General features: G+C 63.0%; 1 protein-coding gene across 3 annotated transcripts in view; it reads left to right on the forward strand.

Annotated features, from left to right (window-relative positions):
- The first annotated feature begins 358 nt into the window (after positions 1 to 358).
- Positions 359 to 15,097, forward strand: part of ADAMTSL2 (ADAMTS like 2) — a 35,054-nt gene continuing 20,315 nt past the window's right edge. Inside the window, exons 1-10 of one of the 3 annotated variants that reach the window (XM_052648643.1) lie at positions 359 to 375; positions 1,259 to 1,500; positions 3,497 to 3,587; positions 4,149 to 4,291; positions 5,191 to 5,262; positions 6,364 to 6,466; positions 6,976 to 7,116; positions 7,256 to 7,379; positions 11,263 to 11,343; positions 13,572 to 13,747. In XM_052648643.1, coding sequence (XP_052504603.1) covers positions 3,498 to 3,587; positions 4,149 to 4,291; positions 5,191 to 5,262; positions 6,364 to 6,466; positions 6,976 to 7,116; positions 7,256 to 7,379; positions 11,263 to 11,343; positions 13,572 to 13,747 — 930 coding nt within the window. In that variant the 5' untranslated portion in view covers positions 359 to 375; positions 1,259 to 1,500; position 3,497. Of the gene's footprint in view, positions 376 to 1,258; positions 1,501 to 3,496; positions 3,588 to 4,148; positions 4,292 to 5,186; positions 5,263 to 6,363; positions 6,467 to 6,975; positions 7,122 to 7,255; positions 7,380 to 11,262; positions 11,344 to 13,571; positions 13,748 to 15,097 lie in introns of those variants that run through there. The other 2 variants (XM_052648642.1, XM_052648644.1) reach the window with 2 other exon arrangements.

Here is a 15,097-nt window from a genome sequence, read left to right on the forward strand (position 1 = left end):
GGGGCTGGGCTGTGCTGCTTACCAGACGTGCGAGCCTGGGCATCCCTGGGCAGTCTCGGAGCCTCAGTTTCTCCGTCTGTAAAATGGGGATCTCCTAGCTCTCTGCAGGCAGGAAGGACTCACGCAGGAGGGACAATGGTGGCAGGGCAGCGGGTGCGGTTGCAGGCTCTCCTCCCCCGCCGCTCCTGCTGGTGGCAGAGCTTCCCAGGGGTGGAATGGTTCTCGGCCTGGAGGAGCTCCGCAGTTCCTTCCGGCAGGGAGGATGCAGGAGGGGGAGGGCTCTCCAGGCGCCGCTGTGAGCCGTCTGCAGCGCAGAGGCCGGGGATGGCTGCAGTGGCCCGGGGTCGCCCCCTTCCACGCCCACCGTGTGTGGAGGTGCCCCTGTGTGCCGGGCTCCGGAGGGTCTGGTGTGTGGGGTGGGGGCCTGGCCTGCTTCCGGGGCTACTTGCAGTGTCTGGGGTGCCCCCTGGGTGCCGGGGAGGGAGGGGGGTGCGGCTGGAGTGCATGCTGCTGGCTCCGTGCTCTGCTCCACGCTCTGACTCAGCAGGAACGCAGGCTGGAGCCCCACGCCGGCCTGCCAGGGGCTGCCCAGCTGGCGCGCTCCCAGCCAGGCCGTGTGCCCTGCCAAGCTGGTGTGAACATCTGCGAAGCTCCGCGCTCCTCCCCGCCGCTGGCTCCGGCTGTGCGAGCTGTCTGGTCCGCGGGCCGCGGGCCCTCCTGTCCCGTCCCCGGACCCTTGGCTGGGGCCTGCACCGGGTCTCGGTCAGTCCCTCCGCTGCTCAGGAGAGATGTCTCCAAGCCTGGCTGGGTGACCTCAGAGCCCGGTGTCCCCACCCCCCACCCCCGACCCCAGCCTCACCATCTGTAAGCACCAGCCATCAGATGGCCGCCTCACACACCTAGGATCCATTCTGGGGAGAGGCAGAGACGGCACCCCCACACACACCCCACCCCCCGAGGGAGGCAGGCATCCAAGGACCGAGCCTGGGGCTCAGTTCTGCTCCCCCACCCTCCCCACCGAGCTCCCCTGTGACCCCGGGCCAGCGGCCACTCTGTCTGGTTACCCAGACACGCGGTCCCGCGTGGTGGCCCCGGGCCGGCGGCCTCTCCACTCACGGCGGCGGCAGGCAGCTGGGCCGGCCTGGCCGTGCTCCAGAGGCGCGGAGCGGGTTAAAGTGTGCGCCGGGCCGGCCGGCGGGGCGGCGGGCGGGGGAGCAGCCTGGTGGGAAGTGTGAGTTCCTCCCCGTCTGCCTGACAGCTATAAAGGCCGCCGCGCCCGCCCGCCCGGCCGCCGCTGGGCTGCGCCTCCCTGGGAACCCCCTCTCTTGGGTGCGCTTTGAAGTGGAGGAGGGAGGCGGCCAGGGGGCGGGGGAGCAGACAGAGAGAGGCACAGCCCGCGGCCCTCGGCGTCCCAGCCTCCCCCTGCACCGCGCACCTGGCTAGCCTGCCCGCGACCGCGGCCCCTTCCCCCGCGAGGACACCCTGCCGAGCCCCGGCCAGGTAGGCCACCTCCCCCGCCGTCTCGCTTCCCTTCCCACGGCTGCCCTCCCAGGATGAAGGTGCGGCCCCCAGTGCCTGCAGGTCAGCCCCGGCCCCTTGGGGAGCCGTTATATAACAGGACCAGGGACTCCTGGGGAGGGTCCAGACCCTCTGAGCCCGGTCCGGGCAGTGGGAGTGGGGGTCCCTCAGTTCCTAGCCTCCCCGAGCCCAAAGCCCTCACTTGCAGGGCAAGCCTCTCCCGCTGGCTGGTGGTGGCTGTTTTTGGACCCCAGGGAGGGCTGGATCCCGCGTGAGCCGGGCCTGGCCTGCAGCCACGGCTGTCTGGGAGCCTTAATGAAAACCAAGTGTGCGGCCGGCTCAGCACCTGTCTTCAGCCTGCAGGCAGGAGCCGGGGCCACAGACGAGCCAATGGGACTGCCGACGGGGGGTCCGTGCTTGCAGAGGGGCCTGGTGGGGGTGCAAGTGGGGGTCTGCGGGGGAGGGGCAGCCCCCGGGTGATGGGCAGGCAGGCAGGCAGGCAGGCGGTTGGGGAGTTGCGGATCTTAAGGTCTCAGCTCCAAATTTCGGGGTGGACTGCTGCCGCGTCTGGGGCAGGGAGACATTCTTGGGGTGCGAGGCTGGCATTGGCGTAGCTCCTGGAAATTTGCAGGTGCTTGAGCCCACGAGGAGGTGAGGGTTTGGTGGAGGAGGAGAGGGGGCAGATGAGGAGCTGTTTTCAGGCCTGGCAGGTATTGGGCGGCAAGTGCTTTCTACCTTCTTTCACTGGAATTTATCTCTGTTTGCCCTGGGGTCTGGGGGCTAGTTGGCCACATAGATGGATGTGTGGCTTTGGGCAAACTGGCTCCCCTCTCTGGTTCTGGGCTAGAGGAGGATGGGCTTGGGGGTTTCCGAAACTCCTCCAACCCACTGGCAAGTGACACTCAGGACCTGAGACAGACCCTGGCCAGAGGTCACTGCAGGCCCCCAGCTGGTACTCCTATCTCAGGGGCAGATAAGGGAGGCTGAGGGCCCAGGAGGCTGGAGGCAGCCCTTGATTTGAACCCTGGCAGGGAGGACAAGTATGGGCTTACCTGGTGGTTCAGTGGTAAAGGATCCTTCTGCCAGTGCAGGAGACGCGGGTTCGATCCTGGGTCCAGGAAGACCCCCTGGGGATGGATATGACAACCCACACCAGGATTCTTGCCTGGGAAATCCCATGGACAGAGGAGCCTGGAGGGCTATAGTCCATGGGGTTGCAAGGAGTCGGACATGACTGAGTGACTAAACGGTAGCAGGGAGGTCAAGTCGTGTTTTGGGCTGGGGGTGCTGGACTTCTTGGGAAGGAAACAGCCCCAGGTGGCCCTGGGTCCCCTCACGCCAAGGCCCCGGAGGTGCAAGCTGAGTGTCTTTTTTTGGGAGGGAGGGGACAGAGGTGCCTGGGCTCTGCGGAGTCTGGGGTCCCTCCAAGGCAGGGAGCTGCTGTGGCCAGGGAGGGCCTGGCAGAGTCTGCACGTCCACACCCTCTCCAGCAGCTCCACACGGCCGGTGGGAAGGATCGCTCTCCCATGTAGGTCAGCAAGTGCTGAGCAGACAAAAATCCCAGGGTGCTCTTGCTTGGGCCAGGTCCAGCGGCCGAGGTAATAGACTGATCCTTAGCTCCTTCATCCAGGGGGTGAAGCCTGGGCCTGTTTGTGCCCCTGGGTTTCTCCCCAGACATCCTCCAAGGAGCTCAGGTATTCCAAGGCAAAGCTTGGCCCGTGTCCCCAGACGCCCTCAGATCCGGTGGACCGGGCTTAGCATGCACACCACCATCCTAGAGTCTCAAGCCCACGGCAGACATCTCCAATCACTCACGGAGCCCACCCAACAGGGCTGGCAGGCAGCCACTACCAACAGATCCCAGATAATCTCAGGCCTCACTGGGTGGGCCCCAGAGGGGTTTTCACCAAAGCAGACTCTGGCCGCCTGCAAGGGGAGCTGGGCCTGGCCTGGCAGTGACTGTGGCCTTGCTTCCTAGGATGGAGGGCAGATGGCAGCCTTCACGATGGGCCCGGGCCCTGCTGGCTGTGGCCCTAGTGACTGGGAGTGCGTCGTCCACGGGGACCACGGTGAGTGGGGAGCACAGGCCCTCACCCAGATGGGCTGATGCTGAGAGCCACGTGGCAAGATGCGGGGCAGGGGCCCAGGGCACCCAACTCTCCCAGGAGCACGCCTTACATGCCGGTCAGGCCAGCCCCTGGGTGGGTGGGTGGGGGGCTCAGGCCACTCCAGCATCCTTGCCGGTTTGGCAGGCCGGGGGCTGCAGGGACTGGGTGCTCCTCTTCAGTGCAAAGACCTGGGGTGTAGCGTGTGGACAGGTGGGTTTGGGTCCTGCAGAACCCAGGCTGGCCAGCACCTTCCCGCAGGCCACTTGGGAGCGAAGGAGGATGGTTAGGTTTGGCGTTACGATCCCACCAAGCCCCCAGAAGGTTCCAGATCTCAAGATCAGGCAGCACCTGAGGTGCTCAGCTCTCTGGGAGGTCCCTCGGAGACCCCCCTGGAGGTCTGAGCCGGGGCTTCGAGCAACCCACCCAGGGGGCTGTGTCCTCCCGTCCAGGGCACGGGGTCGGCGGGCCCATCTGGCCAGGTGCTCCAGCCTCCTTTTAACCGTCGTGGGGCCTCTCACCCAGGACAACAGCCCAACGTCCAACAGCCTGGAGGTGGGCCCCGATGCCACCGCCTACTGGTGGGGAGAGTGGACCAAATGGACGGCGTGTTCCCGCAGCTGCGGGGTCGGGGTGACGTCCCAGGAGCGGCACTGCCTACAGCAGAGGTGCTGGTGTGAGAGCGGGGCCCGTGGGGCTGGCCACCCGGACTGCAGAGGCGGGCGGGGAGGTGGGCAGCAGCTGCTGGGTGGGGGGCTCAGGCTGAACGCAGCCTTCAGGTTGAGGCTGCACAGGCCAGCTGAGCCAGTCAGTCTTTTCATTGGCCTCCCTTGGGGACGCGGCTTCTGTCGGGTCCCAGGCAAGGGTGTCCTGTGGTTCATCCCTCTCTGGGACACTGGGAAAAGAAGACCCTGCCTAGGGCTCTTTCAAGGAGTGGTCAGGTCCGCCTTGGCCTTCTCTCTCCTGAAGACCCAAGTTGAATAAACATGGGGTAAGCCTACAGTGCAGCGGTTACTGCTGGCCAGACCTGCGTTCACATCTTGACTCTGCAGCTTCCTAGCTGTGTGACCTTGGGGAAGTCACTTAACCTCTCTGAGTATCAGTTTCCTCTTTGTGGAGCGGAGATTATGCTCGAGCCCACCTGATGTTTCTGAGGATGCGAGACTGTATGTGCGTGTGCGTGTGCATGCATGTGTGTGTGTGCGTGCGTGCGCATGTGTGTGTGTGTGTGCAGAGGGCTGGGCCCGTGGTGAACGCTGTTCTGCCATCACTAATTCTGTGGCCTAAGACTTTGCACTGTGTGCTGAGGACTCAGACATGAACGGGACCTCGCCCCTCCCCCGGGAAGAGGCTGAGAAGAACCCTGAAACTATGGGGGTGCCTGTGGCAGGAGCAGGCTCTGCTGGAGCAGCGGAGATGGAGTGGGGCAGAAGGAGGTCTTGGTCAGAGGAGCCCGCGGAGGCTTGGGGCTGGGGCACGCTGTCCAGAGGAGGGCTGGGAGCAGGGTCAGGATGGCAGCCGGCCACTCCTGACCTGAGCTCACAGCCCGGGTCCTCCCTCCAGGAAGACGTCTGTCACGGGCGCCGGGAACCGGACCTGCACGGGCACGTCCAAGAGGTACCAGCTGTGCAGAGTGCAGGTGAGGCCCGCCCAGCTGGACCACCACCACCCTCCAACCCCTCCCAGGCGGGACTCCAGGCGGCTTCCCTGTGGCCCCAGCCCTGCGGACACTGTCCTGGGCCTGCCCTCTGCATCCCAGTGAACAGAAGAGGGGGTGGGGGCCCCAGGCTCAGAACCCCTCTCCCTGCCTCAAGTCAAGCCCCTGGTGCCCACCACGGGCTGCGGGCACCTGAGTGGCGAGGGCCCGCTTCTGCTGGCAGGGCTCTCACGTGACCTCAGCGCTGGAGGCCTCTGGCCCCCTGCGCCCCCTGCACCCAGGGTGAACCATGTTCCGGGGAGGCTTAACGTCACGGGTGGCCCCGTTCCAGCTGCAGCTCCCGCGTACCCGCTCCGTGCCCACGCACTCAGCCCCTGAGCCTTCTCTGTAGCAAGGTGGCCAGGCTGGGCTGGCTGGAGGCAGCCACTCTGGCTTGGCCTCCAGACATTTCACAATGATGGGGCCCGAGCCAGTCTGAACCCCACCCCCAGGGCGGGGTGGGGGGCAGAGAGATGACCGTGTGTGTCTTTGTGTCTGTGTGCACAAGGGGGGGTTCAGGGGTCAGCAGAAGTGAGCAGCCTGGCTTCTGGGTCGGCCTCGCAGGTCAGCTGCCCTCCAGACTCGAGTTCAGGAGGGACACTCGGCCAGTTGGGCTTCTGGCCCCCTCGGGCTCCTCTTCCACGAAGTCAAGACCATTCAGTCAATGCCCATGTCCCAGGCCCTGTGGCTGTGGCTGCAGACACGCAGATGGGCCCCTTTCCCCAGAAGGCAGAGTGAGCACAGGCCAGGCTGGTGTCCCCCCAGCTCCATGGGCAGCGGGGGAGACGGCCAGGGTGGCGGGGGGTGATGGGGTCCAGCCTGCAGCAGCAGGAGGGCCCGCACACATGGGCCTGGAGGCCTGGTGCCCCCGCCCTCCTTCCAGAGAGCCTGACAGATTGAGAGCGGGGAGGAGAGGCCACCCCGCGGGCCTCGGCCCTGGCACGGCTGTGCCGGCTGCAGCCACTTCCTGCTCAGCCTGGACAAAAATGCCTTTGTCGGGCCGAGTTCCTCCCGGAGCCTCCCTCCCTGTCTCTTGCTTCCCAGGAGTGTCCGCCGGACGGGAGGAGCTTCCGCGAGGAGCAGTGCATCTCCTTCAACTCCCGCGTATACAACGGGCGCACGCACCAGTGGAAGCCTCTCTATCCGGGTACCGCGGCCCTGGGCCGGGCAGCAGGGCCCGCTCCACAAGGCTCTGTCCCTTGTGGCCGCCCCCTGGGGACCACGGGAGGGAGCACCCTTGTCCAGCGGGTGGGCAGGTGGGGAAATAGGCCTGGAGCGGGGGGGGTCTTGTCGAAGGTCCCCAGTAGTTCAGGCAACAGTGTACAGGACTTGGGTTCTCCTGCTCACGGAGGAGGTGCAGGGTCCCCAGGACTGGCAGCCCGGGGCCACCAAGTTGGCTCAGACCTCCTGCAGAGGGGACGCTGCCCACTACTCACAGCGCAGCAGAGGCTGGTCTCTGAGAGCCTGTCTGGGCCAGATTGTGTGCACCTCGGTCCCCATTCCTACCGCTGAGGCCCTGGGCAACGTCCCTTCCACTGTCCAGGTGTCAGTGTCTCCATCTGTGCCATGGACAGAGGGCTGTCTCTGTCGGGCGGGGGGTGAGAGGCGTCCCCGACTCCGGCTCTGCAGCGCCCTGAGACCCCCGTCTCCCCACAGACGACTACGTGCACATCTCCAGCAAGCCGTGTGACCTGCACTGCACCACCGTGGACGGCCAGCGGCAGCTCATGGTGCCCGCCCGCGACGGCACGTCCTGCAAGCTCGCCGACCTGCGAGGGGTCTGCGTGTCTGGAAAATGTGAGGTTGTTCAACACTGTAGCACAAGCACCCACTGGTCCCCTCGCGCCCGCCGCCCACCCCGTCTCCCCAGGCGGTGGCGGCCCCGGGATCTCGCCTCGGCGCCCTCCCAGCAGCCTCTCCGCCTCCCTTTCTGCAGCCCATCGGCTGTGACGGGGTGCTCTTCTCCACCCACACACTGGACAAGTGCGGCGTCTGCCAGGGCGACGGGAGCAGCTGCACCCACGTGACGGGCAACTACCGCAAAGGGAACACCCACCTGGGTAAGAGCCTCGGGCGTCCGGGGTCCAGGGCCTGGGGCAGCCTGCCTCCAGCCGCCGAGTGACCGCGCAGGGTCCTTCCCCTCCTGGCCTCCTCGATCCTCTGCCCAGGCCCAGTGGGGCTGGCCCAGCAGCTCTGGAAGGACCCCTTGGGGACAGGACTGAGAGCAGCTCTGTTCGCACCCCTAGATCCCAGGTGCCCTGGTGTGCACGGGTCTGGGGTACCACCTGCAACTCAGCACAGCCAACAGGGAAGTATTAGCCCCGCTTGTAGCAGGGGGAAACTGAGGCACACGGTCGGTCCTCGCTGCTGACCTGAGGGTGGGGCCTGGGCACGTGGATTCTGGGGCCTGAGCTCTCAGACCCAGGTCCCCAGGGCTGAAGGGACGCGCTGGGTCCCACCGGCCCTGGCCGACCCAGCGCAGAGCCGGCCCCTCTCTTTCCTGGGCCGTGGCTTGTCAGTGGCCTCACAGGAGCATCCACCTCTGGGGGCTGGGCCGACAGGGCGTCTGTGCATGTGCTGGGACTTGACGATTTTGGAGAGATGTTACTTAGAATACTCGGGGTTAAATGGGAGGCATTCTTGGGTCTCGATTAATGCAGTGGGATTAAACTGGGTTATCACAGCCGCTGGACTGGGAGAAGCAGGGCAGCTCGAAACCCATTTAGCAGATGAGGAAACTGAGGCGCAGGGTGGGAATTGCCTACTTGAAGTCCCCCATGGAGGCCAGGCATGTCTGGATGGAACCAACCCTGGAGAGCACCCGAGGACTTGGCTGTTGGGACTGCACTGCTCCTGGAGGTGGAGCAGAGGGATAATTTTGGAGTTAGTGTTAGAGCCTGGACATGGGACCCAGGGATGAACACGCCGACTGAGGAGGGTCAGGGTAAGAAAAGGAGGAGTGTCTTAGTGGAGGCCCAGCTGGACAGGGCTCTGAATAACGCTTGACAGGCACAGTGGGCAGAGGCAACTTCATTTGCAGGGCTCACTTTGGAAGGAGTGTGGGCAAAGACACTGTGTGCTTCCTGCCTTCCTTGCACACACCTGCCTTCAGGACCTTCTGCCAGGTCCCGGGGTGTGGACACAGCGGAGGGAGCGTTCAAGCAGTGCGTCTCTTTCTGAGCACCGCCTGTGTGCCAGGAGCTACAGGGTACGGGGGCCCATGCCTGCACGGAGCTCTCAGCTTGGGGGCCTGGGGGCTGACACGGAACCAGTCCCACCCAGTTTTACCGAGTGCCTTCTGTGCACAGAGCCACACGCAGCAAGCTTAGCCTGCTCCCGCCTCACGGCGTCTCCTCTGGACAGGGCCTACTGCTGCCGTCGTGTTACAGACGTGGAAACAGAGAGGTTAAGAAACTAGGTTAAGGTCACACAGCCAAAAGAGGCAGAGCTGGGTCTGAACCCAGAGAGCCTGATCCCGGGTCTGAGGTCCTAACCACTGACCCACGTGGTCCCCTGGTCGACCTGTGCATGGTAACCATGGTAACCACGGTGAAGAAGCTTGTGAGCTGGTTGCTAATTAAAAAATGAGTATACGTAAACTAAGATCATGGCGTCCAGTCCCTTCATGGCGAATAGCTGGGGAGGCAGTGGAAACAGTGGCAGACTTTATTTTTTGGGCTCCAAAATCACTGCAGATGGTGACTGCAGCCATGAAATTAAAAGACACTCCTTGGAAGAAAAGTTATGACCAACCTAGACAGTATATTCAAAAGCAGAGACATTACTTTGCCCACAAAGGTCCATCTAGTCAAGGCTATGGTTTTTCCTGTGGTCATGTATGGATGTGAGAGTTGAACTATAAAGAAAGCTGAGCACCGAAGAATTGATGCTTTTGAACTGTGGTGTTGGAGAAGACTCTTGAGAGTCCCTTGGACTGCAAGGAGATCCAACCCGTCCATCCTAAAGGAGATCAGTCCTGAATATTAATTGGAAGGACTGATGATGAAGCTGAAACTCCAATACTTTGGCCACCTCATGCAAAGAGCTGACTCATTGGAAAAGACTGATGCTGGGAAAGACTGAAGGCAGGAGGGGAAGGGGACGACAGAGGATGAGATGGTTGGATGGCCTCACTGACTCGATGGACATGAGTCTGAGTAAACTCTGGGAGCTGGTGATGGACAGGGAGGCCTGGCGTGCTGCGATTCATGGGGTCGCAAAGAGTCAGACATGACTGAGTGACTGAACTGACTGAACTGATATGTGAACCTTCAATGGGCCACCCACTCCAGTACTCTTGCCTGGAGAATCCCATGGACAGAGGAGCCTGGTGGGCTACAGTCCACGGGGTTGCAAAGAGTCAGACACAACTAAGCAACTGTGCACAAACCTTCATTTAAATAAGTGATATTTAACCAAAGTCAACCAGTTAATCCTAAAGAAAATCATCCCTAAGTATTCACTGAAGGACTGGTGCTGTAGCTGAAGCTCTAATACGTTGGCCTCCTGATGCAAAAAGCCAACTCATTGGAAAAAGACCCTGATGCTGGGAAAGATTGAGGGTCGGGGAGAAGGCGACAGCAGAGGATGAGATGGTTGGATGGTGTCACTGACTCAGTGGACGTGAATTTAAGCAAACTCCAGGAGATGGTGAAGGACAGGGAAGCCTGGCGCGCTGCGCTCCATGGGGTTGCAAAGAGTCAGACACAACCAAGCTACTGAACAACAAGCACAGTCCTCACTTCCCAATCATCTAACCTCTAGAATTATTGTTGTGTCTGTCAGCTGGAAATACTAGGGCAGAAGATAGACGACTGTGTCCCTTTTCCCAACCCTGTACCCAGCGACACCGGTTGGCAGTTTGAACTTGGCCACTGTGACAGGAAGTGTTTGCACCCTGGAAATAAGCCAGTACTGCCGGTCACAGCACCCGCCCTCCCACCAAGAGAGCTGGTGGTTAAGCATTTAGGGGCACCCTGCTGGCTGGAAGGACAAGCTCAGGGTCTTCAGATGCCTGCAAAGGGGAGCAGCCTGTAGAAGTGTCTCATCTGCCAGGTGGGCCCACATGTTCCTCAGGTGACCTGACAGTCGGCTCCAGCAAACCTGATTCTAGAACCTTCTCACCATCTTCTCCTGGAAGGCTTTTCATTCTTAAGACTTTAAAAATCTCCCTTCCTTCTCCCCAGCGAACCCTCTACCACCTTCCAGCAGCACCGTCCCTTCCTCAGACCCTGCCCCCAAGACCCGTGGTCCCTTTGCAGGGGGCTCTGCGGGAATCTCCGTGGCTGCCTCCTCACCTGCTGGGGCCTTTGATGACAGGCCCCGACCTGGGGCCGTGTACTTCCTCACCTACGTTTGTGATGTAGCAAGCCTGTAAAATAAATGCGATGTCATGACAGTGTGGGTTTTTAAAGCAATAATAATGAGAGCATCCTCAGGGCCAGACTCTGAGCTACCCAGAATCTCCTCCATCACCAAGCGTGGGGGCCGTCATCCCTGTGTGTGGATGAGAACACGGAGGCCCGAGGCTCCAGCAGCTTGCCAAGGGCCACCTTGGTGACAGCGGCGGAGCAGGACCAGGACGTTTGACTCTGGCCGATCTATGACCCCCGTGGCCTGTGGCGTCCCTCGGGAGGAGCAGGGCAGGTACTCGGGAGCGGCACCCACGGCCTCAATAGGAAAGGGTCTTGGAATCTGGTACCGCACAGGCCATGCCGGGGCGGCCAGTCAGCTTTCCAGACTCACAGGTAGTTCCTGCAGCTCCGTGCACTCGCCCCTTGGGGGCCTGGGTGCAGCTATCGGGTGGGGACAGGGCTGCCCTGAGACACTGCCTCTCGCCTTCCAGGAGCACAAGAGGGTAGTGACTGCCATCCAGAGCTGCCTTTCCTCTCGAGAGGCGCCGGTCACAGCCGACCCGCCGCTCACCACTGTCCCCTCCCCCAGGTTACTCTCTGGTGACCCACATCCCGGCTGGCGCCCGAGACATCCAGATCGTGGAGCGGAAGAAGTCTGCGGACGTGCTGGGTGTGTATGTGGGGCCCGGGCGGCTCGCGGGGCTGCGGATTTACACGGGGTGAGATGTACGGGCTGTGGGTGAATGGGGAGTGCCTGGCCTTGCAGGGGGGGTGGTCCTGGAAGCCACAGCTCTGCCTGGGTGTGAGTGCCTGTGCATGGGGTGGGGGTGAGGGGGCCATCGGGAGGCTGACCTCATCCCAGGTGTGGAAAGACCTCACACTCGGGGCAGCTTGACACAAGAGGGGGCTGTGACTCAGGTAGTGAGCGCCCTGTCCCTGGGGGGCCAGGCACGGAGAAAACTGGAGGTGCTGGAGGCGGCATTCCTGACCCCCCGTCCTGCCCCAGCGTCTGAGGACTGACTGTCGGGGGTGAGAAAGTTGAGGCAGAGCAAGATGGAAGTGGGTAGCCAGTCGGAAACCAAGGGTGACGAGAAGCAGGGGTGGGATGCAAGCTCCCATCTGGGGCCCAGAGTTGATGTTCTGGCCACTGGCCATTCTGGTGGGAAGCCGGGTTCAGCTGGAGTCTCTGACCTGAGGACTCTGGAGTGCGTTGCGTGGTGGCCGAGGCAGTGAGGCCCACCTGGGGGACGGTGTCAGGAAGGCCTCCCTGTGCGGCTGGAGGTTGGTGGGGCCATACACCTTGTCTGTACCCCTGGGGAGCCCCTTCCGGCCGAGGAGGACAGGTATTGACAACTGGGAGCTGACCTCTGCCAGGCAGGCCAGCTGTCCCTGAAGCCTGAGGCACCTCCCTGCCTCTCAAGGCATCTTCTTGGGGGCCAGGCTGGCGGGGTGCAGCCACCCTTCCTGGGGGGTGCTGGCGTGGGGGTGGGGTGTTTGCTAAAGGTCCCCGGGTTGAACCCTGCACAGGCTGTCAGCCCCAGCGTCTGGGCCCCTGAGCACCAGCCGCTGACCCGGCAGGTCTGCAGGCTCCAGGCCCCAGCCCCGGACCCGAGCGGGAGCCTGGCCTCTGCCAGGCCGGTTGCTCTGTGGCCTGCGGGGGAGGGCGGCGAGGCCAGGAAACACCGTGTTCCCAGAGCTGGCTGCAAAGACATCGTTCTTGAAACAGACGCGTGGAAATACCGAGGGCGGCCCAGAGCGCTGGGGAAGCCGCAGGAAGGAAGGTCATCACTGTCAGGAAGCGGGTTTTGGACGCGGGCCGGGGATCTAGCCCCATGCGCGAGCCCGGCCCCTCGGGTCCCCTCGCCCGGCCCATGCTCTCGTCCCCGTTATTTTTGACGGTGCTGCACGGAGGGTGCTCTTCCAGCGGGCGGAGGCTGCTCGCTGTGTCTGTCTGATAATAAATTAACTGCCGGGCTCCGCCGTGCGTGTTGCATCAGGAGCTTTGGAAGCTAAGCTCTTCCCTGCCTTCAGGCCAGTTCCTGGAACGGGCTCTAAGGACACCCTTTGGAAGAGATGCTGTCCCCGAGGTGGAGCCCCCCACCCCTGCCAGCCCTGAGGCCCCTGGGGAGGGCCAGCCGCCGGCTCTGGGCAGATGTTCCAGCCTGTTGCCAGGGGTGTTTGGGGGGGGCTTCCAGTTCCGGGAGCAGACGTCCTTCCAAGGTCCTCGGTTCCAAGTGTCCACCACACCCTGCCTCAGAGAGAGGCTGACTGGGAGCCCTGCCCGGGAGAAGGGGCAGCCAGGTCTCCCAGCCTGGCAGAGTGTCATGCTCCCAGCAAGAGCACCAGGCCGGTCAGCTTGGGGTGGTCTGGTAGGGCCTGCGGGGGACGCTGGGACAGGGCTGCAGTGTCTCTCAGCTTGGACCCCATCGGGGCCGGAAGCTGAGAGTGGCGAGTCCCCCGAACTCACGGGGAATCTCTAGCAGAGCCGGGCTGGGCGGCCTGGTCCCCACCTGGGTGACTCCCGTGGTCTAGCGCGTGTCTAGACCTGGCCGATCGGTCCTGACGCTCCTCATCGCCCTGCAGCCTGGGCCCTTCTGAGGCCACTAGAATGGCAGGACCAAGCGGGCCGCGGGCCAGCCATCCTTGGGTCATCTCGATAAGCCCTTGTTTATTTTAGGCTGGTTAGGAATGAGGACTCACGTCTGCCCGGCCAGGGCCACATGCTCTGGCAGACGGAGCCACACCACACGGAGGTTCCCGGCTTTGAAGATTTGGGGAGGGTCACAGGGCCAGGCTAACCAGAGAGCCCCAGCGTGGGGTCCCACTCCTCCCGGCCCTTCAGCCCCTCCCGCCACCCCCGACCCCGGCGCGCGTAACTGGGCAGCCGTGGCCTTTTAGCTCTTGCAGATGAAGCGGGCTACTTCTTCTTCAACGGCAACTTCAAGGTGGACAGCCCCAAGAACTTCAACATCGCCGGCACCGTGGTCAAGTACCGGCGGCCCATGGACGTGTACGAGACGGGCATCGAGTACATCGTGGCCCAGGGGCCCACCAACCAGGGCCTGAACGTCATGGTGCGTGGGCCGCCGCAGGCGGGCACTCCCGGGCCTCCGCCCCCACGCACCTGGCGTGGTTCCTTCGCTCCCCGGTCACTTGCTGATTCACGCCCTCATCCCAGCCCTCACTCAGATTTGAGTTCCTTCTCTGGCCTCCCAGTGACTCATGAATTCATTGGCTGTTCGCTTGCTCACCCTCTCACCTGTGTGGTCCTCCCTCCCCTCCCCGCCTCCTCCTTCCCCGCTTCTAGGTTAGCTCCCCTGGAGGGTGCGCACAGCAGGGGCCCCCAGGACCTGCATGGGGGGCTGAGGGCAGAAGGCTGATGGGGTGCGGGGGTGCAGGACCCCACTCCACTCCACAGTTGGGGATTGGAGCCCCCCATGGAGTTCCCTACTCCCGACTGCATGGACCCTCAGTGCCGAGGACGTGGCAGAGCTTGTCACGGCCATCCCTGGACGCCGGCCCCAGTATGCTCACGGCTCCTGGGGGTGGGGTGGGGGCCCGAGCAGAGGGCAGGAGGGTGCAGCCTTTAGGCCCAGCTTGCCAGGACTCTCCCCAGGGCTCCCGTCAGGAAATGCAGGTCACTGCCGCCTCGTGCCCGGCTCTGGAAGCATAGCAGAACTGTCAGTGAGACCAGGGGCTGCTCAGAGGCAGTTCTGAGGCTCTCGGAGGCCTGCCGGCCTTCGCAGACACTGAGGGAGATGCTGGGAATGGAGCCCACCCACCTGGCTGATGCCAGAGGCTGGCCCGTGTCAGCCGGCAAACCCCTTCTGTCTCTTGCCTGGTTGCTTCGGGCCCTCCCGGGGCGGGGGCTGCACTGAGGAGACTAACAGATGAACCAGAGACCCTCTTCCCTGAACCCACCCGCGCGCCTTCTCTAGACCACCTCCTCCCCGATCTTAAAATCTTTTCCGTCCAGGCGCCTGACCAACCAGCCAGGCCAATTGCACTGTCCATGAGTCAGCATTTATTTTTACCTAGGGCCACCCTGCCTTCCTTACAAATCGGGTGACAGCCTTACATGTACTGCCTGAAGCTTGCTGGGAGGGTTTTCTTTCACAGCAACTTTTCAGGGTCACTCCGGAGCAGAGCTCATTTTCAGCTTGCACCCCCAGACCAAGCTGACCTGATTTTGCGTCAAGTTTGGCCATTGCCCTCCTCTCTGACTTCATCAGAAGGGCACCCTACACGGCCAAAGCCGTGAGCTAAGAGAGGGTGCTGGCGCAAGAGTCGTGGATGATGGCAGCTGGGTCACCTGCTGACCAGCTTTCTGTCCCTCTAGCCCTGGACTGCTGCTGGGCCCTCCCAAGCCCGGAACTTAACAGAGCTGAGGGGCCTCGTGTTATGTTGTCCAGCTCTGGTCACTT

Source organism: Budorcas taxicolor, chromosome 11, assembly GCF_023091745.1.
Source record: "Budorcas taxicolor isolate Tak-1 chromosome 11, Takin1.1, whole genome shotgun sequence".
In the NCBI taxonomy this organism is placed as follows: Eukaryota; Metazoa; Chordata; class Mammalia; order Artiodactyla; family Bovidae; genus Budorcas; species Budorcas taxicolor.